The following is a 25,828-nucleotide window of genomic DNA, read 5'->3' as shown; positions in this document are numbered from 1 at the left end:
TGAATCCAATGTCGCAGTACCCAATGCACGGTATCTAACACTGTATAAACCCTATCCTTAGATACAACATACTCTTGTAAAGTCAAATTCTCATTGGACTGTTTTAAGGCCATTGTTTCCTTTCATAAACCAATGAGGTATGATTCTGAGGAAGCAAGAGAACCATCTCCTTTAACTGGGGAGAATGTTGGGTGTTTTTCCTACAAGGAAGTGATTCCAAAAAGGGCTTGAGAAGAAAAAGAAAAAAAAGATTCTACCTGATGTACAACTGTATTTTAAGGCTTTTAGTTACTTCTGGACCATTTGGGAATATGATCATATTGGTCTCAGTTGAGCTTTCTACAAATAATGGTGGAATAATAAAAGACATGGTATTGTTGATAGCTAAAATGTGTGTGTGAATCAAAAGGACTGTAGCGAGCTTGGCACCTGAGACGAACGAACCAACGAAAATGTACAGATCAAAACCAGCTTTTGTTTATAGGACACCCTTTAAAACCAGACAGACCAGATGACTGGGCACAGACTGAGCCAAGCCCAGGACTAGCTTAGCCATAGTCAACAGACTACGACTAGTCACCTGCTCATGGAGCTGACTTCCCCTCCAGATCAGACACAGACACACAGAGGACGGGTCGAGGAGGAGCAGGAAGAGGAGAGAAAAAAAAAACGAAATGCAGAACAACAGTGAAAAATACAGTTGTGTTTATTCGCAAATTAAAAAGCACAGATGATATTAGTAACACAGTAAAAATTATTGACAACAATTACAAGTCATTATCTTACAGATTCCTGGATATTAGTACCGTCTTAGCTGTTAATTAACCCTTTTATTATGAATCCTTTAAATGAACCAAGTTCCTCCGTGCACCAGTTGGCAGTGGGAGGCTGGAGGGAGCCATCTTGTGAACACAAATTAAGTGTTTCAGCAGATAACCCTCCGTGTTTTTCAAATGACTGAACTACAGTATTTATATTATAGTATACCGGTACCCTGAAAATACTCCAGCACAGTATTTCGAGTATAATACATCCTCAAAATACTCCAGCACAGTATTCCGAGTATAACACATCCTCAAAATACTCCAACACGGTATTTTTCTAGTATAGTTCATCCTCAAAATACTCCAGTGCAGTATGTTTTGTATAGAACACCCTTAAAACACTCCAGAACAGGTTTCTAGTATAGTACACGTGTGTTGATGGATCTGAAACTGGGTTAGGGTTCCCTCAACTCAGCCACATTTTGGAGCGTGTCTTGCAGCCTATATCTAGCTTAATGCACATTAGATACAGGGTTGGAACATAAACATTACGTTGACATTATGTCTGGACGTTTGTACAAAAATATTGCAGTAAGAGCAGCTTTGTTATGTAGTGGTAGAGGTCACCGCATCACAGAACAGTGGGTGAAGTACTACTTTTACATTCACAATCACCATTTTCTAGATGAACCACTGTGAATATTGTGCTTTTATCTTGTGGCTATGACACCCTTTAAGCTGAACCTCAGGTACTAAACCTAACCTGGCCAGAACCGAGTACCTAACCTGGTCAAAAAGTCATAGTAACAATCAGAGCAGAAAGACCAGAATGTATGAGACATGAGAGAAGGAAGTGAAACTGAACTTAAGTGTTTAGTCTCGTAGTTACATTCTACAATAACACACTCTGACAGCACCATAGAAAAGTTGAAACCAGTGTAAAAAAAAAAATATCGAAATGTGAACACTTATCTACTGGCATACCTCTTCTGGCACTTGTATTAACTAGTGGACAAGGCTACAGCATGTAGCCAGTGTTAGCAAGACATCCCACTTAGTTTTCATTAAAAAAACATCAAGGCATTTTCAAATCAATGTCATTCTGTCAGTCAAGTGCTTTATTTACACCACTTCACTGGGGAGACCGGTCTTGATTCTGTTTAGCTAATGCTCTGAACAGAGTGTTAGACAGTTAGTTGAAAGGACTGACACTAGAGCCAAGTCTCCCTCTTCCTCCACAAATTGTAAGGTTAATCAATTCCCAGCCATCTGTTCTCTTGCCTTTACCACCCCTGATTTATGGTCTGACATGGTACAGTCCTGTGCGGGGTCCATATGTCCGGACTAGACCATGGGAAGGCAAGGGAATCTGGAGAGGAAACTTGGGAGAGAGTGGAGCACATGTCAGGCTGCAAGCCAGTGGAGACTCACTGATCCAAGCTACAGTCCCTGTACCCCCATTACTCTGTTGCCCTCAGCCTTGTTTTAAAGACTGTGAGCACAGCTTCATGGGTCCATGTCTCCATAGTAACGGGTGGTTAGAGTACCTTTCCTTTGTATGTCAGTAGGACTCCATTCAGGAGTTCAGCTGTGAATATCCCCCATCTTCTTCCTCCTTGATCACCCCAGGGGTTTAGCAGTGGTACAGTCCGCTGAGCTGTGACAGCCAACCCCCCCCCCGCCCCTGCTCGCTAGCTGGTACGGACCAACTCCTGTCGGAGCCAGCCGGGCAGGGACTGCCCCATCCTGTACAGCAGCTTGGACAACTCCATGTTGTGGTCCCTGTAGTAATCCTTGAGGAATGCCTGGGACTGGAGGAGGAGGGTGGGGGTGGGGAGGGATTCAGAAAGAATTATTAAAGGATTTGAATTCCCAACGAATGTACATTTTCATCTGTAAAGTCCCAGTGATCGTACCTCAGGGTCCATGTCAGTGTACAGGCGCCCCTTGCTCTTCCCCAGACACTTGGTCTTGCCCCCCTCCAGCAGCTGGCACCAGAAGCCCTTCTTGGGGTCAAACCTGTGGACAGGAAGTAAGGACAGTTACTTCCTGTAACAACGCCCTTTCCTGGACAAACACCGGTGTGAGGAGGAAGAGACTTTGAGGAAACACGTGGATTACAGGAGACTTACGCCAGGATCTTGTGGTAGTTAAGGGTGTTTTCCAGAGCTAGGAACTTCTGGATCTTGTCCATGACTGAGGCCGGCTCAGTCTTCAGCATTTGACCATCCAGAACCAGAAACTGGAGACAGACAGGGATATGGGGGTTTATGATAGACACAGAGACCCCTCTGGTCCATGACAGACATAGAGAGAGGGAGATAGAGAGTCCATGACAGACATATAGAGAGGGAGATAGAGAGTCCATGACAGACATAGAGAGAGGGAGATAGAGAGTCCATGACAGAAGTAGAGGGTACTTGACAGATACAGAGATGGACACACAGTTGGTTACCTGGCTGGAGTGGTAGTGAGACAGCCAGCGCTCCATGTGTGTGGCGTACCAACCCGGGACCAGACAGCGCCTTTGGAGGACACGCAGTTTCACAGGGGCATTGTGGGTAGCTGTGATGACCTCATGGAAGGCGTACTTCAGCGCCACTGGGTCGTTGTGAGCCCTCTGGTGCTATAGACAGAGAAAAGAACGAGAGAGGAGGAAAAAAGAGCGAGATATGAGGAGAGAGAGGGGGAGTAGAGTAAGAAATGAGGAAAGAGAGAGAAGAGGGGCGGAGAGAAAGAGGAACAGAGAAAGGAGGGGGTGAGAGCAAATAAGGAATGATGTGGAGCGAGAATCAGGATGTGTGACTGCTGCGCACATGGTTATGTGGCATACCTGGTACCAGGAGTATGCACGGTCGGCAGGGTTGATGAGGATGGTGATGATCTTGGCTTTGGGTAGGAGCGCAGCTGCCCGCTCGGCTGCCACCTCAGAGTCAAAGTAGTTTGCGCTCTTCTCAAAGTAGTAGTCTGAGCTGGCGTTGGACGGCAGAGGGAAGTACTCCATGTACCTGGAAGACACACACACACTCATATTTATACACACACGCATAGATCAGATTGCCTGATTTGAGCTTCCCGTTTTATAAATATATAGTTGGTGTTCATGTGTGTGTGTAAACATACTGTATACATAGTACATGGGTGTCAGAAAGACAGCTGGTCTACACACCAGTCGATCCCTCGGTGGTAATTGTGTCCGTTGAAGAACTGGATCTCCTCAAAGGTCTCCTTACTGGGGTAGTTACTGGTGAGGTCTGGGTGCATGCCCAGGAACAGGTACAGGGCAGTGGTGCCTGGGGAGACATCCATTCATTATTCATGATGAGAACATCAGAACTATGCTGCACATGAACACACTGACTCATTAGACACTTCCTGAGCACCGGGGAAACAAGCCCATCCGTGACTGTTCTCAGTATTTACATTTACATTTATTCATTTAGCAGACGCTTTTATCCAAAGCGACTTCCAAGAGAGAGCTTTACAAAGTGCATAGGTCACTGATCATAACAACAAGATAGCCAAAAAACATTGCGAGTAGCCAAAACATGAAGCACACATTGTGAACAACCAAAGTAAGTGCCAAAGGGAAGAACCATAAGAGCATGTAGTTAAACAAGTCACAACCAAACAACATGAACAGCTATAAGTGCAAGTGTACCTGTGGGAAAAAGCAAGCAACAGTAATAAAACAATATATCACAGTGAGAACCAAAAATTTAAATCAGTTACCACTAACCACAAGAGCAACAAGTCTCTAAGCAAGAGTCATTGTGATCCTTGAGGAAACTAACATCGGGTCAAGCGAACCGTTCCTAAGTACCGTTGTACTCCCGGAACAAGTGCGTCTTGAGCCTTTTCTTGAAGGTGGAGAGACAGTCAGTGTCTCTGATGGAGGTGGGGAGTTGATTCCACCACTGGGGGGCCAGACAGGAGAAGAGCTTGTGTTGGGACCGGGCGGTCTTGAGCGGTGGGACCACCAGGCGGTTGTCTGAAGAAGACCGTAGGTGGCGGGTGGGGGTGTAAGGCTGCAGGAGAGACTTGATGTAGACGGGTGCAGTCCCGTTCACTGCTCGGAAGGTCAATACCAGGGTCTTGAATCTGATACGGGCCATGAGTATTCACAGCCCCGGGTGGAACCTCCACCCACCACCCTACCACACATCCCTGTAAACCAGTAGTAATACCAGAACCAGTACTAGTACCACTACCTAGCAGTAACCACTGTACAAGAAGCAGTACCCAGTAATAATCCCAGACAGTACTAATACCCCAGGCTAGGGCCGGCTGGCAGGTAGTACCAGTTCAGGCCAGCAGGTGTCTCTCCTACCTGTCTTCTGGGGGCCGATGACAAGCAGCTTGGGGAAGCGGTCACAAATCTTCTCTTTGGACCAGATGTCCTTGTGCCTTTTGTCCTCGCAAGGATCCTGTAGGCATCAGAGACTATTTACATACCATTCAGCCGTGTCCTTTACCATGTGCGGCTACTGTATAACAGTTACACCCGTCTATAGAACACATCTCACAACTGCTTTTTTCAACACGTATGATGACAGTTGACATTCCAGTGTGATGAACAGTGGTCAGTGTTGGTCCACACCTGCCAGAGGGGGTCTCTGTCCTGGGGGAAGAGGCTGAAGTACTTCTGAGCCAGCTGGATAGGGGCCAGGGTCTGCAGTCGCAGGTGTGTCCAGGTCTCGATGAAGGACACCAGCTTCTTAAAGGTGTACAGGCCCAGGCGGTCGTTACCATAGTTACTCAGGTGGGTCATGAAGATGCTGATCTGGTGGGGGATGGAATGTTCATACGTTCATACTCTTGGTGAGTGTGTGTGTGTATGTGTGTATTGTGTGTGTGTGTATTGTGTGTTAGAGTCACTTACAGGGTTGAGAAGGACAGTGAGGAACAGCTCTCCTCCATTGATGAGTTTATCCAGCTCGTTGGGACTACCTGGGTACTCCTTATAGAAGATGGTGTGTGTAAAGAGTCCACATGTCTGCCTAGGTAAAACCTGCCACACACACACACACACACAAATGACCACCCACACACACACACACACACACACACAGTCAGCCCCACAGGTCTACTCTGGCGAGAACAGCCGATACCCCAGGCATGAATCATGTATTTCACATTTAATAATATTCATATTATGCATCTGGTTTAGCCAGAGCAAACCTTTTATTCACTGAGTCTATATGGAAATTCCTGGAAATGCACACACAGCTAGATGTCTGGGGAACTGGATGGAGCCCACGTGAGAGAGCTGAAAAAGACCCGAGTCTTTCTGAAGGACAAGAGAGAGCCCACGTAAACATCTCCTGATATCCTGCGTGGGAAAGTAAGAGAGGGAGGAAGGGAAAGAGGGGAGGAGGAGAGGAAGGAGGCCGAAAGAGAGAGTGTGTGTGTGTGTGAGTGCGTGTCTTACGCTCATGTCCCTGTGTATGAAGCCTCTTCGGTGGCGGGCAGGTTTGAGGTGGGGGTATTCCTCCGTGCTCGTCACCTTGATGCCCCACACCCTCCTCCAGGCATCGTACAGCTGCAGGTGCACCGGGTACACCCCTGAGTGGTGGGGGGCCACGGCGTAGCCCATGGTGGTGGGGATCCCGTGCTCCTGGAGGGAGAGACAGGAAGAGAATGGAGGAAGTTCGCCAGAATCTTTTCATAAATCTGCATCATGGCCAGCACAGATAATTACCACCCACACACACTGCTAAGAGCTAACATAACAGGAAGCTAGCTTCGTAGCTACACCGTTACAAACCCCTCCCTCTTCACCTCCCCATTCTCTGCCCTCGCTCGGCCCTCTCTCCCTCCCTCACCCACCACGGCAAACTTCTTGTTGAGCAGCATCTGCTCGGCCAGGACCGTCTGGTTGTGGAAGAGGTGAGGCTGCATGTGGCTCCACATGTGAGGGAACCACCAGAACTCCTTCCCATAGGAGAGGAGGAGGTCGTCCCCCAGGTCCTCCTCCTCTGTACCTGGAGGTGGAGGAGAGACGGACATGACGACCGGGGACGCAGGGATACACATGCAGGCAGGAAAGGCAGGCGGACAGCTCGCTCACCCGCATGGAAGAACTTCCCTGAGAAGCCCAGGTTGAAGGTGAAGTTGGGCACGTGGGTACGCAGCTCTCTCTGGGTCTCCAACAGAGCCTGGGGCGGGAGAGGAGGCAGGAGGAGAGGGTGAACAAGGTCTCTCTCACACACACACATACACACACTAACACACACACACATACACACACTAACACACACACATACACACACTAACACACACACACATACACACACTAACACACACACACATACACACACTAACACACACACACATACACACACTAACACACACACACACACAGGCTTCCCACCTTGACGTCGTCCACCTTCATGCGTGTGCCCTCCTTGCCCACAAAGATGTCGTCTATGTCCACCAGCAGGTGGCGCTCCAGGGACATGGAGAGCCTCTTTCCTGTCAGGAAGGCCAGCGCGTCCACAAACACCAGCTTGTGCAGCCAGAAGTTGAGGTTGTTTCCAAACAGAACCCTCTGGATGCCATCATGCAGACCCAAGTCCTGCACCTGCAGACACACACACACTAACCTGTTAGCCTCTTAGACTAATCGTCCTCTACTGGGGCTCGTTGCGCTCGGTAGACCGAATCAAGTGCACCCAAAATCTTGGTGCCTGTGTGTGTGTGTCTCACCACGGAGGGCAGCAGCGCGGCCCCTAGCCCCAGCGAAGGCACGCTGTCGGCAGACTGGGTCTTGGCCAGCAGGACGGGCAGGTATGTGGAGTGGTTGGACTGGAACACGGTCCAGTCGTCCCCGGGCAGCGGCCCTGGGAGGGGCTGGCCGGAGCGTGTGATGAAGAGCAGGGGGGAGCGGGGGTTGATGCTGCAGTCCTTCAGGCCCAGGTGGGAGTGCAGGTAGAGGGGGAAGCCCTTGAGCTGGGCGCTCAGCAGGCTGTTCTCATTGGCCTGCAGGAGAGGGAAGAGAGGCGGCTGAGTGAGGTGGGGCCGATTCTCACGTCTCAACCCCCATGACGACCACGGTAGCCGTCTGGAATCAGAGCCGAGTGTAGGTGGGTGTCTGAGAGGACAGGTTATAAAGTTAACATTCATACACAGCACCACGAGCACACACACACACACACACTCTCTCACACACACACCACATTGATTAAAACCCCTCACTTTGCCCAGCGAGGCATGAGTACGCAGTGTTGCCGAGCACAGATACTGGATGTGAGCATCCCTGGTGTCAAATTGTGTCATTAAGATGCATATCCATCCCACCATCTCTCCATCCCACCATCTCTCCATCCCACCATCCCTCCATCCCACCATCTCTCCATCCCCCGCAAGCCTGCTTGTGAATCCCACTAGGTCTTCCCAGCCCACCCCTGCACCACTCTCTCTCTCTCTCTCTCTCCTGCACATTCTCTCCATCCCCCTGACACGGTTATGACAATCATGGGGGGACGAGAGAGAGACAGAGGAGAGAGAGGTGGAAGAGAGACCGAAAGATTAGAGAGAGAAACAGAGCCATGCAGTGACAAAGACAGAGGAGGTGAGAGAGGAGGGGGTGAGAGAGAGAGGGGGGTGGGGTGGGGTGGGTGAGAGAGAGAGCAGTGTGGTGTGCTTGACTCTGGCAGGTCTCTCTAACCTTGTGAATCTCATTCTCTTCACTGCAGACAGTGAAGCAAGGAAGAGGTATAGGAGATGAGGAAATAGAGTCTGCGTCCTAACCTCAGAGAGTCTACCGCAGCCTATTTGTGTGTGTGTGTGTGTGTGTCATACCTTGAAGAACCCTATGATGCCGACTCCATACTCCACACAGTACTTGTCCAGAAGCTCTCGGTTCCAGGCATCCAGGTTCACGTACTTCAGGATGTTCTCGTAGATGACCAACGTGAACCTCCCTCGCTCCCCGTCCGTCAACGTGGGCATGTCCCCCTTACCGGGGGCGATCTCCGTCCGGTACCGGAACCTTCCGGACTCCAAGATGGCGACTATCTCCTGGCCCAGCTGGGAGTACTGGCTCTCTACGAACACCAGAACCACTAGGTCAGTCCTGGGCCCGGCTTGCCCCGCTTCCTCCAGCCCCTCCACCCCCCCCTCCACCCCGTCGTGGAAGGGGAGGAGCCTGGACAGGGTCACGGGGGGTTCCAGGGACGGCCCCTCTGCCCCGCCTCCTCCTGAGGGCTCCAGCTCCCGCTTGACGCCATACAGGAAGTAGGCTGACACGAAGACGCTGAAGGCACAGAAGAGGAAGAGGAGGAGGAGAGACGTCTGGAGGGGCAGGAAGCGGACCAGCCGGCGCAGACGAGACACGCATCCCAGCATGATCCCACCCCGCCTAGCGACACGCCCCGCCTAGCAACACGCCACCTCTACGGTGTCTAGGGGCTGGGGTGATTGGTTGAGCCAGATGAGTCTGTTCAGAGTCTAGGTAACGCAGGCTGGTGCTGGTGGTGTTGGCTCTCCCTCATGACTCTCGCCTGCTTATGTCACCATGTCACAGGCCTGGGGGGCTCAGCCAATGGGACACTCTACTGTCTACTCTACTTTAGGGGCAGGAACACAGGGACAGTTACTCCTGGAGAAGACAGCTGATTGGCTTGGTCACTTGTCCGTCAGCAGAACTTGCCAACCACATTAGTGGGTGATGTTTTCCACTTCTGGCTGCGGGGTGATTTCAGGGGAGAGTGATGTCATACAGGTGATGTCATTGCCCTGTTCTGGTCAGCTGACCTAGACAAAGAGAAAGAAACACATGAGAAATTAAAACAGCTGCCCCAGATTTCTAGTTTAGTCCAGCCTTAACTAAGCACAGCTCAGTAGCCCTGGCCTCTACTCTGCTGCCCTGGCCTCTACTCTACTGCCCCTGCCTCTACTCTGCTGCCCTGGCCTCTAGTCTGTTATGTTCTTGTGTTTATAATGTGAATGTTGTGAGTGTGTGTCCTGCGCTTTGATCTTTGCTATGTTTTAATTTACACTCACTATGGAGACTGGTGAAGCCAAACACACATTTCCAGACATGGATAATAAAGTTTATCTATCCATCTGTCCTGGCCTTTGCTACAGCCTGCTGTGTAGGGAAGGAAAGGGAGAGAGAGCGAGAGCGGGAGAGAAAGAGAGAGCTAATTTAATTTGCCACACTGTCTCTAGCCACCCCATACCCTAACATAGTGCTCGAGGGCTAAAGAAATAGATTTGGAAACTTAAAAAGAATAAAAAATAAATGGAAAAATAGAGCGCTCAGAAGTGGGTGGTGGAGACAAAAGCTTGGGGGGGGGGGGGGGGGGTAGAAAGAAATGAGAACAGTGCTTGGAGGGTAGGAGAGGAGGGCAGGAGGAGGGAGGGAGAGGAGGGCAGGAGGAGGGAGGGAGAGGAGGGCAGGAGGAGGGAGGGAGAGGATGGCAGGAGGAGGGAGGGAGAGGAGGGCAGGAGGAGGGAGGGAGAGGATGGCAGGAGGAGGGAGGGAGAGGAGGGCAGGAGAGGAGGGCAGGAGGAGGGAGGTTTTCTATAGTCTGGATATCTACTTCATTATTATGATACACAAGCCAAGACGCCCGGCCTTCAAACACAGAGGTAGAGAGAACAGCTACAGCTGCCTTAACCACACCCAAACTCCCTACATCACCCTTCTGCTTCTCCTGTGTGTGTGTGTGTGTGTGCGTGTGTATGTGTCTGTGTGGAGGGAGTGTGTGTGAAGGGAGGATGTGTGTGTGTGTGTGGAGGGTCCAAGTACAACACAGGGTTGTAAAACTGGGGAGTATCACCACCACCACAACACCACCACACACACACATCCTCCCTCCACACACACACACACACACACACACACAAACCACAGGGTAGACACTGGAGATATGGTCATGAGTCATGCTCTCGCTCTCATCTCTTTACAGTAGCAGTCAGCCAGCCAGTTAACTAACCAGCCAGCCCAGCATAACAGCCATCCAGACAGCCATCCAGCCAACGTAAATAGTCACTTTTCTTCAGCTTTGTCCTCCACATCTTAGCCACTAATATCCTCAACGACGACGATCTGTCCACCAGACCGAAGACTTGTCCTGATGCCACCCATCATCAGACAGACACACACACACAGACACAGACACAGCAGGATCGTCGCATGGCAGACGGACAGAGACAGACAGGAAGAAAGGTGTAGCTAGCAGACAGACAGGTGTAGCTGGTAGACACATAGGGCAGACAGACAAATATATAGGAAGACAGAGAGAGACAGATAGGAGGGCAGACAGACAGACAGACAGACAGACGGATATGGAGACAGACAGACTGCGCAGCAGGGATGAGGTCAAATCCATTACAGCTCGCTTCACTTCAGCTGTTCAGAGGAGGGAGCCCACACCATTTGTTGGGGCAATTTACTGAATTGAAATGAAGTTGACCCTAACCCTTGCAGTGTGTGTGTGCCTTTGTGTGACATGGTGCATGTGTGTGTGGTATTGTGTGTGTGTGTGTGACAGAGTGTGTGTGTGTGTGTGTGTGTGAGACAGGCTGGGAGATTCACATGTAGTAGTTCTGTAATAGTTTTTCACGGGGGCCACATGCCATGGTTCTGTGGAGGAAGGCTGGGAGACCAGATGCCTCGCTCCAGCCCACTGCTCTACTGCAGAGGAGTGTGTGTGTGTGTGTGTGCGTGTGAGAAAGGGGGGGGGGGGTTGTATTGGAAAACAGATGCCACTGTTTGTGTAGTGTTTTGTTAAGTTAGAGCCTTGAACCAACCTTTCTCCGCACACACACTCAGACATCAAGTATAAGGTGATAAAGTGATGAAGGTGCATGTTTCAGTGTGAGTGCCCCTCAGTAGCACTGGAAACACTCTCCTGCTTTGGACTACGCAGAAACACCCTCATATGGGATTAGATCTGGCCTGTGTGTGTGTGTGTGTGTGTGTGTGTTAAACCTGGAGTGTGGGTGTACAGTGAGTGAAGTATCAGTTTGGCAGACAGCTGAGTAAGCAGTGGGCACCTGTCTCCCCGCCCTCTCGCCTGTCTGTCTCCCCGCCCTCTCGCCTGTCTGTCTCCCCGCCCTCTCGCCTGTCTGTCTCCCCGCCCTCTCGCCTGTCTGTCTCCCCGCCCTCTCGCCTGTCTGTCTCCCCGCCCTCTCGCCTGTCTGTCTCCCCGCCCTCTCGCCTGTCTCCCCGCCCTCTCGCCTGTCTCCCCGCCCTCTCGCCTGTCTCCCCGCCCTCTCGCCTGTCTCCCCGCCCTCTCGCCTGTCTCCCCGCCCTCTCGCCTGTCTCCCCGCCCTCTCGCCTGTCTCCCCGCCCTCTCGCCTGTTTCCCTGGAAACTCACCTGTCTCTCCATGAGAAGAACCACCAGCCTGCATCTTCGATCACTGTTCACCATCTACACTCCCTTCCACAACTGTATCTCTCCCTCTCACTCTCCCTCCTCTAGACAATCAGTGCTAGCTATAACTAAGACATGGCTCTCCACTTCCCAGCAGCAAAAAATCACGTGTCATCTGATGAAACTTTAGAACCCCCCATTATCCGCCTGGCGACAGGAGCTTCTGGAATGTATCATATTCCCGCCCCGGGGAGCAAGCACCTCGGAAACTTACCTCTGTCACCTTCCCCCTCTCCCTCCGACCCCTTCTCCCTCCCTCCTCCTCCTCCTTTCCCCTCACACCCATTTCCCTTCCAGTGGGGTCCGGGGCCGTATGATGGGCCAATCTACTCTACCCTGGGAGAAAGACATGGAGGTGTCAGGTTAGCCTTTCAACGCTACTGCTATCATATCTATGACCCCACCTCGCTCACACCCATTCCACTCTCTACGCTGAGGGCTATATAGCTACTACAGTGTCCTTAACCACCCAGCCACTCTCCAAGGGAACTATAAATCTGTGAGGTTAGTTTACAGCTTACAGTAGTTTACACAGCATACAGCTTTCGGGTGCGTATACAGACTCCAGGATAAGATTTAAGGTAGGGTTAGAGACTACAGTATGAATCTGTGTGGTTAGTCTACACACTGAACCAGAAAGCTCTGAATGACTATACCTTTTAGTATACAGCAATGAGACAATCTCCACAGTATGAGTCACTGGCCAGGGGAATTATGACAGTGGAAAATCATTTCCCTGGGCCAGGGATAGGAGAGACCATGGCTAATCGTTCAGTAATCTGATCTGCCTGCATACTGTAGCGTTCAGCCTAGCCACCTCAAACAGCCAGCCAGCCTCGCAGCTTCAGACAGTTAACCTAAAACAGCAAGACAGGCAGCCTCGCAGCTTCAGACAGTTAACCTAAAACAGCAAGACAGGCAGCCTCGCAGCTTCAGACAGTTAACCTAAAACAGCAAGACAGGCAGCCTCACAGCTTCAGACAGTTAACCTAAAACAGCAAGACAGGCAGCCTCACAGTTTCAGATAGTTAACTTAAAACAGCAAGACAGGCAGCTGCGCAGTCTCCAACCGCCAGCTCGTCTTCCCACCTCAAACAGCCAGTCAGTCAGCATGTCAACCTCAAAGAGCCAGCCAGTCAGTCAGCATGTCAACCTCAAAGAGCCAGCCAGTCAGTCAGCATGTCAACCTCAAAGAGCCAGCCAGCCAGCACCACAGCCTCAAACTGCATTTTAACCAGGCAGCCAGGCACACATCAGGACAAGCCGGTGCCAACACTCTGCGTGGGCCTTGTCTCTATTCAACTCTCCAGGGTTTCCCAGGATTACAGATACTATCTGGCCAGCCGCTAATACTGCCTTCTGCTGTGACCGCATTCCAAATGTGTTTACTGGGCTTCTCGCTTACAGCCCGATAGCACTGGCTCAGACTGAAATGCTACACCGAATACAACTTAAAATGAACTGATTTTGTGGACAATTTCTAGCGAGAAATACTGGCTTATTGGCTTGCCCATGTCCCAAAATAGCAAACAGCAAAATCTTAATCTTTCTCATTGCAAAGCTAAGCTACACACATACTCTTGAATAGAAATCTCCAGAGAGTATTCCTCATATATAATTTGTTTTAGCTGGGACACGTTCCAGTTAAGTGCGCGCGCGAGAGAGAGAGAGAGAGAGAGAGAGAGAGAGAGAGAGAGAGAGAGAGAGAGAGAGAGAGAGAGAGAGAGAGAGAGAGAGAGAGAGAGAGAGAGAGAGAGAGAGAGAGAGAGAGAGAGAGAGAGAGAGAGAGAGAGAGAGAGAGAGAGAGAGAGAGAGAGAGAGAGAGAGAGAGAGAGAGAGAGAGAGGCGGAAACAGGAGAAGAGGAGATGAGAGAGATGGGAAAAAGGAGAAAGTGGGGTCCGGTATTAGCCGAGGCTGATGTATTCTGTGAGAGAACGCTTGAGGGAGTTGTACAGCAGTTCAGAGCAAAGTTATGCTGGCCACAGGGGGTCAAGAGCCTGGGAGGATTGAAAAGCTGCCTAACTTCAGAGTCTGTCTGAAGAGAGTTACCCCCACACACTGAGCACTGCATTAAGGGGCACTGACATGGAAAAATACACTAGTTAGCGTGTTAGCGGGTTGTGAAGTTACCCAAGATAAAGAGTGTGTAACATATCAGGCCGGTGTAGGTTACATTACAGAAGGACAGACATCACTATGTTCTTTCTCCTCAAAATGTAGGATATTAGTATACAGGTCTAATAACGTCTCCCATTGTTGTAATGTAATATGTTCCTGTCTATAGGCCTATCACATGCCAGTTTTTACAACATACAGCAAGAAGATAAGACTGTCACTAGGTTACCACTGTTGTCAAAGCCCCATTCATCTCAACTTTTAATGTAAAGTCACTGTAGACATCTGAATGTCAGGATTCAAGCCATGGAGTTATGTTTGGTGTCACAGCAATCAGAACAGAACAGTCGGATTGAACATCAGAACAGCCAGACAGCAGTTGGCACGTCCTGACAGAACACAACAACAACAGTGCATTCCAGAATATACTGTACACGACTGCTATTCCCCCAGTTATAATCTAATCTCCCAATAAAATGTTTCTAATGCTCGCCACATTCCAAATGCATATGCAAGTATGACATATACATTTTACAGGCCATATAAAAACTAAATATTCAAAATGGGAAGCAAGAGCCATATAACCAATCTGAAGAGTACAAGCATGGGTTGATCTCTCTCCCTCACACACACACACACACACACACACACACACACACACCTAGACCTGACGCTGTAGGGCCTACATTTCAGGCAGGTTGGGACGGCTCCGTGTGTGCTGATGGCAGTCTAATGTTTATTCAGTGTCTGATTTGTTCTGGTGGAACCTACATTCAAACCAGTCATACAGAGAGACTATCCAAAAGCACAGTCCACAGGCTACTGATGGGATAATAGTTGAGATCTTGCACCAGTGTGGAGTGAATGCTTTTCTGTGTTAAATCCTGCTTAAAAACTCAGTGTAAATAACTGTAATTGTGTATGTAATTCTATATTATTAAGTCGACATCTGTGAGAATTTACTATTTGTCTCTTTAATGGGTTGTATGTTAATTTCGGTGTCCTGCAACATTTTAATGGTAGACAACCTAGAGTTTACCCCGCGGTGGCCCTTTAATGCGTACAATATTTAAACTAGGCATATGACCGGCTACTAAGTTACAATAACAACTTTCTTGTTCTCTTGCGTTAAGTTGTGTCACGGGGTCTCACTGTAAAACCTGGAATTCCGACACCCAAGTCATTCTGAACCAAAACTTCAGGATGGTTCATGATAATAGCCTGGTGCTACCACAATCGGCGAACGAAAACCTGCACAGGCATTCAACTATTTCTCCGGGCTTGGTTTTCAATCCAGAGGACATTCAGGCCAGAATTGTGGCCGCATTCTTCGCTAGTACCAAGTCGAATAGTGAATGTTCCGAGGAACGATCAACTGGAAACCACAGTGTCGTAGGCTATTGATAACGAAGCAAAAATCGAGCGCATAAATATATATCGTGTTACTTACCTTCTGAAAATTAGGCTTAGCGAAACAGTTACAGACGGCTGGTTGACTGAGTGCCTAGATTCCGTGCACACCCGGCGCCCTTCTCCTCGTTTCTCCAGGGGCTCAGTTTTCAAACGGCATAGCGGAGTGGTCTGTCCGTGGTTGGTGGTAAGAATGTCCCCCTCTCGGCAGCTCTATTCAACGCTATCAGAGAATGGTCGATAGGTGGCGCCAAAATAATTTTTATTGACAGGCAGCGAATGTCAATAACTATGGTGACAACTTTATTATAATTTGTGTGAGAAAATCTATTCATTGAACTGGTCATTTATCAGAAGGTCGTGTAAATCATAAAATAAAAGACTTCTATAACGCAGTCTAGGTGTTTCGCAGGTGTGTACCCCCCCCCCACACACACACACACACACAAAATAAACACAACAGTTAAGAGGGGAAAGAGAATGAGAATGAATAAAAAGCAAATAAGACTAACCCATTTCACAGAAAGGACCCTAACCATAAATTATTTTGCTCTCCAACATTATCGCCAAATCCAGCGTTGTACCTGTAGGCCTACATGTGTTCTGAGTCTACAAAGGAGGATAGCAAGCAAAATATGCAACTTCTTCCCTCTCATGCCCACAGAGAGAAAGTGATCGTTAACAGTCTGTTCAGGTAATCATTAAACCTGTGTATTGATGTGCTAGTAGTTAGGCCGTCAGGAGTCTGGCCTGTCCCGTTCAAGCTGTTGTGGGCTCTGTAATCCATGTCTGTGGCCTTAACACTGCCAGCTCAACAGCCTTAAATAAACACACGGGGTTTATGTCTCCATTAGTGCAGATCCCTAATCTGAGACATCCTTCACCTGCTAACCCACTACAGTGCTCACTGGAAAGAGCTTTAGCGACAGAGAAAATCCACATACAAATGGATGCACTGCTTTTTCTGTCTGTAACACACCTACTAACACACAGACATTATATTGTTTAGACTACAGTGACATGTTTTAATTAAACTGTTAAATTAAACGCAACCTTCAGGAAAAGTTAAAACTGCAACTGAAATTGTTGAGGTGATTAGCCGTCAAATTGTCAAAGAGAGAAAATATAGAGCAGTACCTCATGCAATATAAACTGTTGGACAGAGTTTGTGAATAGGAATGTACTGTTCACTCGAGGTGACACACCACCAGGGAGTTTCTCGATGGTCAACCGGAAAGCAGCATACGAGTTCCTTAAACTTGCATTGCATTTTGGGAGTTGAGTTCTTTGTTGGCACCCTGCACTACTTGCCAAGATGGCGACGTCTTTAGGAGCGAACACCTACAACAGACAGAATTGGGAAGACGCGGTATGTATCAGAACTGTTCAGGGATACTATATAGTCGAAAAGTAACTATAAGATATTTTGCTAAAATACAGGTGGATTAAATTCCATCGACTGTTTAGCGAACGATGAATTAAAGATATTCATATATGGTGCTAGGCTAATGCTAGTTAGCTTGCCAACTAAGCGTATATAGCATGGTTGATTTTGTGTTAAATAAATTACATCTGTTCCTAGATACAGTAGCATACATTTGGCGTGTCAGTTGAAACAAATATGAAACTGTTCCTAATTTATAACATACCGAAATTATCCAAGCGGTTCTTTCCTTTCTATTTTCCGCGCAGTGTGCCCGTTCGCTAGCTAGATATCACTAGCCTAGATGCTTTAAATGAGTGATCTGTCTCGAACGCATTAGCCAATGCTAGCTAGCGGTATTTTTTTGCTTTCCCCAGTGTCTCCGTCCTGTTCCCAAATGAATCTTTTCCATTCGACACATGTCGTCAATGTACCTGTTATTGAAATCCTGCTATGCTGAGGACAAGCACATATTTGGAAGCGACTTATGTCTGCCCCCATTAGCAATACTAGGACTTTCTTAGTTGGCTTTTCTACTCTGCCCAGGTGGAACTACTGAAACTGAAACCACACTTTAGTGTTGCCGTGTTTTTGGCCCAGTGAAATTACAACTTTGTGTGTATATGCTGTTTATATGTTTGTACATGCGCAATTGCGTTGTTTGATACATTAAAATTCTCCATTTAATTCATGTCTCCTTCCAGGACTTCCCAATCCTGTGTCAGACATGTTTGGGAGATAACCCTTATGTCCGTATGGTGAGTATTCAACTCAGTCAGCTATCCTATCAATGAAGGCCTGATAATTGCATGTAGAATTGAAAATCGATGAGTTTGAGTAGGACCCCCATGGTTCACATCAATGCTTCAAATTAATGCATTTATTTCATTCACAGACTAAAGAGAAGTATGGAAAAGAATGCAAGGTATCATACTGTTCGGTTATCCCAATTAAAAATTATATTTAAATTCAAAATGCAAAACTTTTATTGTCTATCAAATCACCACTGCAAAGATTGTGTGTCATGTCTATGTGGTAACACTCTGCCTGTACCTGTTTCAGATCTGTGCCAGGCCTTTCACAGTGTTCCGCTGGTGTCCTGGCGTCCGCATGCGCTTCAAGAAGACAGAGGTGTGTCAGACATGCAGCAAGATGAAGAACGTGTGTCAGACCTGCCTGCTGGACCTGGAGTATGGTGAGGCTTTCTCCTTTCATTTCTCTCTCTCCCTCTCTCTCGGCCCCTCTCTCTCAGCCCCTCTTTTTTCTGGGTGTCTCAGTCGGTGTGTGTCTCTGTGCTCTGCAGGCCTGCCAATCCAAGTCAGGGACACAGGGCTCTCTGTCAAGGATGACGTGCCCAAGTCTGATGTCAACAAAGAGTACTACACTCAGAACATGGAGAGAGAGGTATGCACAGCCGACTATGACCAAGAGCCATTCTCGTATGCATGTGTCTTATAATTCTTACATTTAGTCATTTAGCAGATGCTCTTACCCAGAGCGACTTACAGTAAGTACAGTACAGTACATTCCACTCCAGGCAAGTAGGGTAGAGTGCCTTGCCCAAGGACACAACGTTATTTGGCAAGGCCGGCAATCGACATCCTTCTGGTTGGACCGGCAACCTCCTGATTATTAGCCCGATTCCCTAACCGCTAAGCCACCTGACTCCCTTTGTGTGTGTGTGTGTTGCTGTCCCCCAGATAGCTAACTCAGACGGCACCCGGCCCGTGGGTTTGCTGGGAAAAGCCCCCAGCTCCAGTGACATGCTGTTGAAGCTGGCCAGGACAACACCCTACTACAAGAGGAACCGGCCACACATCTGCTCCTTCTGGGTGAAGGGCGAGTGTAAGAGAGGCGAGGAGTGCCCCTACAGGTGAGGAGGACCCAGGGCCTGATGGACACGCGTGTTACATAGCACTTGCATGTTGTCAACATATTGACACAGTCATAGCGGTAGGACACGGGTCCCCTTGAATGTTGTAAATGAGACCGTGAGTGGTTATGCAGCTTATAGAAAAAGCTGATTTTCAATCGCACTGAACTCAGCTGGGGGGTGGGAGCATAAATGCAGTGACCAGGAACTGGGACTTGGTGGTGCTGTTGCAAAAGGAATCTTCTTCCTCACCCATACGGAACAGCAGCTGCTTGTGCTCTGCACTCCATGTCCTCATGACTACTCACTTATCGACTCGCTCTCTCGCTCTCCCCAGACACGAGAAGCCCACCGACCCCGACGACCCCCTGGCCGACCAGAACATCAAGGACCGTTACTATGGCATCAACGACCCGGTGGCAGACAAGCTGCTGAAGAGGGCATCCACCATGCCTCGTCTGGACCCCCCAGAGGACAAGACCATCACCACCCTCTACGTGGGGGGTCTGGGAGATACCATCACAGACTCTGAGCTCAGGTAGGGGCGGTTGCCTAGTCTACTAAACGGGCAAATAAACAAAGCCATTTATTTTTGAATTACTTATCTGATTAGTAAGAATGCTATGGAACCTTTTATCTTAGGTCTTCAGATCCTTCTTGTGAAAATGTTGTCTTGTTTAACTTGTAATATTTGTGTGTGTGCCTCAGGAACCACTTCTACCAGTTTGGGGAGATCAGGACCAGCACCATCGTCCAGAGGCAGCAGTGCGCCTTCATCCAGTTCGCCACGCGCCAGGCGGCTGAGATGGCCGCTGAGAAGTCCTTCAACAAGCTCATCATCAACGGCCGCAGACTCACCGTCAAGTGGGGCAGGTGAGAGGTCGCTGGTCAGGATGTGACCCGCAGGCTGTTCAGCCCTGGTGCTGGTGAGAGGGGCAGGTCCTGGAGCATCCTGCCACTACATGCATGTCTCTGTCACATGGTGCTGGTGAGAGGGGCAGGTCCTGGAGCATCCTGCCACTACATGCATGTCTCTGTCACATCCCTGCAGGTCCCAGGCAGCCAGAGGGAAGGAGGCCATCAAGGACGGCGTCAGTGAGATGGGCACCAGACTGGACCCTGTGCCTGGATTACCTGGAGGTGTGTGTGTGTGTGTGTGTGCATGCGTGTGTGTGTCTCTTTATATGTGTGTGCATACAGATCTTCAATGTGACTGTCTAACTCTGACCCTCCTCCTCCCCCCAGCACTGCCCCCACCTCCAGCCATGGATGAGGATACCCCCACCAACTACTTCAACCTGGACCCTGGCTCCTCCCCTGGGGGGCTAAACATCTCTCTGCCCCCTCCCCCCGGCATCAACCCCCCTCCTCCAGGTACGCAGCCTATCCTGGCTGTCTTGACGGTAGTGTCAGTGCCTTGTTTGGAATATCATTTTAAATGTAACCTCCTTCCCTCCTCCAGGGTTTGGCCCCCCGATGTTCCATCCCATGGGCCCCCCACCGCCGCCCCCCATGGGCCTTCGTCCCCCTGGACACATCCACTACCCTTCCCAGGATCCCCAGCGCATGGGCGCGCACGCGGCCCATGGCACCCGGCACAACGACTAGTTACCACGACGACGTGTCATTAAGGGTTGGAAGGCGACCTGTGTGTGGCGGAGCAAGGATGATGTCATGGGCCAGGGAGGCGGAGCTACGGAGGGTTCCACATTAAGAGAGGTGCTGCTGGAGGTCTGGAGGCTTAGCTGTCATTCTGCCTGCAAGTCTGGTGCTTCCAGACCATAGAGTTTGATCTCCACGACGACGCCCTGTTCTGTTGTTGTCCACGCATCACTGGCTGGCACACTTGCAGCAACGATTTCTCCACCTCCGGCGGCCATCTTCAGGTTATATTGGCTTCCAAAATGGCTTTCCAGAGTAGTCTGTCCTACTCACTCATTCTGACAGTACAACATAAGCCACACAGTTACAGGAAATTTAACTGTACCATTACTTTTCCCCTTGAGTTATTTTCCCACCAAAAGATAATTTTTATGACCTTTTAAGAGCTTTTGTAAGGAACCATGTATGTAAGAACCAGGGTTAGTGTAAAGCTTTGTGTAATGTAAGAATGAGACACTGTTTCAATGTGTGCAGAGTGGATCTCTACGAACGTTATGTATTTGCTTGGAATTTTTATACCATGTCAGTTTACCAACAGATGGCGATTTTCAGTTTATTTGTTAACTTTCTGCTCATGTGTTCTCCACTTATTCCATTAAATCTATCTTTTCATTTCAACATTCTTCCTCGTTTCCCCTCGTTCATTCGTCCTGACGTCAGTTAGGGATCACATCACACTGGCTCTCATTCAGAGAGGGGTTAAAGGGGACACAGTCAGACAGGTGGGAGGGAGGAGGGCATGGTCTCAGCGCTGTGGACTGCTTCCTCACGCAGACCCCCCCCCACAACACACCGTCTCCTCATGGCCGTGGCAGTCTCATGTTGGGAGGGGGGGTCATCTGGGGTGGGGTGGGGGGTGGGGGGGGGGGGGGGGAGTGGCTTAGGGCTTCAGTCTCTCAGCCTGCAGGCTCACAAAGGTCACAGGCAGATACTAGGCGGTGGTGAAAGGACATGGGGCCATCACAAGTCGCTGGACTCAGGGGAGTACTGTCCTCCCCAGCCGCGGGGCGCCCTGTTGAAGTTGGGTCTCCTGATCAGGTGTTCCAGGGTCGTGCTGGGAAGATTCTGGTTCTCCGACGCCTCAAACCCGACCACAGGGTTAACTCTCCTGCTGGCCATGGGACCTCCGAACGGAATCGCAGCTCTGGCAGAGGAAGGGAGGGAGAGGATGGTTACTGAAGTGAGAGAATAATATGTTTAAGTATATCCAGCCTTGCATAACCCATTGGTATCAGGTGTGCAACACTCAGCTAGCCAGCGGTCACTCGATACCCCATCGTGTCGACATGACCCCTCACCTCATTAATCCTCCTATCAGCCGATCTCCCTTGGGATCTAAAGCCTCACACTTATCCGAAATCCTTCATTAACTTCACAGTTGTGCATATGAGATTGGAACCTGATCTAGGAGTCTGGCACAGTGACAGGCAGAACAGGGTCAATAGGATGTTGCTGCAAGAGCAATATGTCTGGGCTGTATGTAAAGTAATTACATGTAGACGAATGCGTTAGTGACCTCAGACAGGGCCAAACAACCCCAACCCCGTTCCAGAGATGTGCTGGATGAGATGACGTCTACAGGCAGCTCGGAAGCCTACGCAAAGTGTAAACCGATAGTCAGTTCGCAGCGTCTTAGTTAGTTTGACAGGTTGCTAATGAGGTTGTGACACTGCCCAAGTTTAGTTGTTGTTCCTTAAGTTCCACATACATCATGACACCATAGAGCGAGGGCTACGGACAGACGATCTACTGTGTGCGTAACTCGTCTTGGAAGAGACTGGACGGAATGCAGACCCCCTAGCGATCTCACAAGATCTCACAAAATACCGCGGGTTCAAATAGCTCTCTCACAACGCGCAGTCAGCGCCATGAGGTCTAACGAAATGGAAACATGAACATCTGCCAGAACCGGCGGGAAGGCTAATTCAAGAAATAGTTGTGATATTAATTTGATATCTGGGCTGGGTCATCCACGTCTCTATTTGCACTACATAGACAATGTCGGTGTCAAAATGTTCGTCTTGGTCACGATTGCGTTACTTGTATTGGTTTTACGTTCCATTGCACGGTTTCAGAGAATACAACGTTTTTGTGACAAAAAATGCCTTGAATACTAGCTAGTAGGCTATGCCAACCACTTCAGTGCTAGCCCATACGTCACAACGTCAGCCTTTAAAAAAAAATATTTGTTCATCCTTTCAAAACCTTTTTTTTCCATCATGAAGTGAAAGGGGATTTGACAGGAGAATAAGAATCCTAGAGAAGAATACATTAGAGTACAGTAGAGTCCTCATCAAGTACAGATATGTGGATGTGAGTTTTCAGTCGTATGAATGTGTATGAACGATTCATATGTGAATGTGTATGTGTTTCATATGTGTTTGTGTAAGGACAGTCTGAATGAATTCCTCAATGGCCCCTCTTATCTGTTCAACTTACCGGGGTCAGGTTTGAATCAAAGAGCAAAACAGAAAACAGCTGGCTTCTCCACGCAGGGCTAGACTGCCTTAATTCTTAAATAATAAGTATGTATTCTTATATAAAATATACAGAAATATCAGTTGTAAAAAAGTAAAAAAACTGACCCATCTGCAGGCACGCACACACCCTCTCTAGTTGTCATTTCCCTTTTCCAAGACAATTAGGAAGTATTTTATAGACACAAGCTTAAGTACTCAGGTAGTTGTTGTCTGGTTCCTTGGCACAGAGTCGGAGGCCAGGCTACAGCATGTCAGGGTCTAGAGAAGAGGCCCCTGCCATTCTTACCTGTTGAAGCAGCGGTAGTTGGCAGGTTGGAGCGTCTGGGGGGGCTGGGGCAGCTGAGTGCTGAGGGCGTCCAGCCTCTGCTGGTGCCCCCCTAGGGCTTCCCTCCAGGGGGAGCAGTAGGACTTGGGGATCACCGTCATGTTGAACTTCTCCCGGGGGATTTCCTTCAGGGGACCACCATAGCCTGGAGGGGAGAGTGAGAATGCAGACCCTCAACCCCCAGGGAGGAGACAGGAAATGAAGTCAGTCAAGTGAAAGGTATTCACAGTTAGACCTACCTGGGGCAAGGAAGGCCGGGGAGCCCTTCAGGGCCACAGTCTTCTGCAGAGTGGTGACCAGGCTGTGCTTTCCATGGATGGGGTACGTCTGGTTCTCCTTCCCAGGCTCAGGCTGGGGGGAGAACTGGGGAGGCTGGGGCTCTGGAAACCCCTGGAGAGATTAGATCAGGATCAGATACTAAACTCTAATATGCTTATTGGTGCCCCATCTATAGGATGTAACGTGGATATTGATGAAGGATTGGTGATTCAGGTGTACAGTATTAATGGTCAGATACTTTCGGCGTACATGCGTGCGGCGTTTGTGTGTCTTACGTTGCTGCTGTATGTGTCATTGACAGGGTTCTCCAGGGTGAACATCTCCACCCTCTTCTGCCTCTCCTGGAACATGCGAGAGCCCCGATTGGAGGGCAGGTTCAGTTCCTCCATCATCAGATCCTTGGGAACACTGATCTTCTTCCCCAGGTTCAGTCTATCTGAAACAGAACGCACAGAAGTTCATACCATCTGAGAGAGAACACTGAGGTCCAGACCTTCTGAGACAGAACACTGAGGTTCAGACCTTCTATGACAGAACACTGAGGTCCAGACCTTCTGAGACAGAACACTGAGGTTCAGACCTTCTATGACAGAACACTGAGGTCCAGACCTTCTGAGACAGTGAGGTTCAGAAGGGGTTTGGGGTAAACTTTGACATAGGGTAGAGTAAAAGGAGAAGGCTGTGTTTGTTGTGGGCCAGAGTGGGTAACTGACGAGGGTAAATATAAACACATGACTTCAGCGAGGAGCTGTAAAGAAGCCCCGTCTGCTTTAATGTGGAAGGGTATTCCAGGCATGTGCCAGCTGGTGGTTCTGGAGGGACAGGAGCTGCTGTCTGGTGATGCCATGTGATGTGTCCTCCTAGGGTCACATTATGCTGAGTCCTGAGGTCAACTCTGGCTGGACTAGCGGAAAACACACAAATCTGTGGAATGTCTCAAACAGAATGTTTGGCACGGTGAGGGCTCCCTCTCCCCCCCCCCCCCTCTCTCTCTCCCCCCCCCCCCCCCTCTCTCTGTCTCTTTCTCTGTCAGTTTGTATTTCTCTCATGATCTTCCTATCTATATCTGTCCATATTTCGATGTCTCTCTCGGGTTTATATGTAAGGGACAAATAAAGGTGTGTTAAAACTCTCTCTCAGGTTGAGTCCCAGGTGTGCTGTGGGCCTCACCTCCCCGGACCTCTCTGCTCAGAGCCTGAGCTTGCTGCATCCTCTGCTTGGCCAGGTCATCACATCCAGACAACATATTCATCATCCTGCCTGCAGGTACAGGGGAACATTGCAGTAGGCTTACTGTACATAAGGAATCCAAATACGTTCAGCTCACAACAGACATATGAGCAGATCACAGATTTGAGATGGTCTCCTTGTAGCTGGGTGACTGACAGGTCTACATCAGTCTCAGACACATCAACATCACATCATATTCATGTTCTTCAGCTACTTGTCTGGGAAGTTGTCAGCCCTAACCCAAATAAATGCTAGCATACAGTTCCTCAGGTTACAGCTCTCTGCAGCTTCCACACTCTACAACATTTTCACCCTCATGCTGTTGTCAGCTTAGACATACCTGTCTGTCCTATCTCCTGGAGATGTGGGTCTGGGTGAGGAGCACTGTGTGTGTGGTGTATCCTTTGGCTGTTATCCTCCTTTGCTGAGAGGGGACAGTGAGTAGACCCTGGTGCTTACCTCACTGGGTTATTTTAGCAAAAGGGGGGAGGGGAGATATCCTTAACCCTCCCCAGATAATAAAAATCTGATCCTCTTGGATTCTGTGTGTGTGTGTGTGTGTGTGTGTGTGTGTGTGTGTGTGTGTGTGTGTGTGTGTGTGTGTGTGTGTGTGTGTGTGTGTGTGTGTGTGTGTGTGTGTGTGCGTGCGTGACAAGATGTTTGGCCTCTGTTTCTGAGGGCTCAGTGTCACTGTCTGGACTGAGTCAGCAGCTGTGGCTTTCTGACCACGCACACACACACGCTCACACACACACGCTCACACACGCACGCACACACACACGCTCACACACACACATACGTTGAGATGGTATCTGCCCGCCTGTTTCTCACACACTGGTACCAGAGTCCCAGCAGTCGGGATCAGCATGATGAGGTCA

At 49.3% G+C, this 25,828-nt stretch overlaps 3 protein-coding genes across 3 annotated transcripts; 1 reads left to right on the top strand and 2 right to left on the bottom strand.

Annotated features, from left to right (window-relative positions):
• Nucleotides 1-705: 705 nt before the first annotated feature.
• On the bottom strand, nucleotides 706-15,836 carry LOC136954275 (bifunctional heparan sulfate N-deacetylase/N-sulfotransferase 1-like). Its single transcript, XM_067247865.1, has 16 exons — nucleotides 15,719-15,836; nucleotides 8,568-9,521; nucleotides 7,473-7,745; nucleotides 7,138-7,347; nucleotides 6,835-6,922; nucleotides 6,594-6,748; nucleotides 6,196-6,381; nucleotides 5,647-5,775; nucleotides 5,365-5,547; nucleotides 5,095-5,191; nucleotides 3,934-4,057; nucleotides 3,598-3,772; nucleotides 3,220-3,390; nucleotides 2,897-3,006; nucleotides 2,681-2,783; nucleotides 706-2,575 (listed from the first exon to the last, which is right to left on the bottom strand). The coding sequence occupies exons 2-16, from the start codon at nucleotides 9,111-9,113 to the stop codon at nucleotides 2,456-2,458; spliced, it is 2,670 nt and encodes an 889-aa protein (XP_067103966.1). The 5' UTR covers nucleotides 9,114-9,521; nucleotides 15,719-15,836; the 3' UTR covers nucleotides 706-2,455.
• A 1,115-nt stretch (nucleotides 15,837-16,951) lies between these two features.
• On the top strand, nucleotides 16,952-21,259 carry rbm22 (RNA binding motif protein 22). The gene is made up of 11 exons (XM_067247881.1): nucleotides 16,952-17,047; nucleotides 17,806-17,859; nucleotides 17,997-18,026; nucleotides 18,164-18,296; nucleotides 18,405-18,505; nucleotides 18,802-18,974; nucleotides 19,312-19,512; nucleotides 19,683-19,847; nucleotides 20,026-20,114; nucleotides 20,220-20,348; nucleotides 20,437-21,259. Exons 1-11 carry the CDS (start codon nucleotides 16,994-16,996, stop codon nucleotides 20,580-20,582), a joined length of 1,275 nt encoding a protein of 424 aa, XP_067103982.1. The 5' UTR covers nucleotides 16,952-16,993; the 3' UTR covers nucleotides 20,583-21,259.
• Nucleotides 21,176-25,376, bottom strand: myoz3a (myozenin 3a). The gene is made up of 6 exons (XM_067247882.1): nucleotides 25,291-25,376; nucleotides 24,891-24,980; nucleotides 23,996-24,156; nucleotides 23,681-23,831; nucleotides 23,403-23,586; nucleotides 21,176-21,780 (listed from the first exon to the last, which is right to left on the bottom strand). The coding sequence occupies exons 2-6, from the start codon at nucleotides 24,973-24,975 to the stop codon at nucleotides 21,597-21,599; spliced, it is 765 nt and encodes a 254-aa protein (XP_067103983.1). The 5' UTR covers nucleotides 24,976-24,980; nucleotides 25,291-25,376; the 3' UTR covers nucleotides 21,176-21,596.
• Nucleotides 25,377-25,828: the final 452 nt, after the last annotated feature.

This window comes from Osmerus mordax, chromosome 12 (assembly GCF_038355195.1).
Source record: "Osmerus mordax isolate fOsmMor3 chromosome 12, fOsmMor3.pri, whole genome shotgun sequence".
Taxonomy (NCBI): Eukaryota; Metazoa; Chordata; class Actinopteri; order Osmeriformes; family Osmeridae; genus Osmerus; species Osmerus mordax.
The sequence above is the reverse complement of the archived record's forward strand: the minus strand, read 5'-3'. Positions and strand labels throughout refer to the sequence as shown.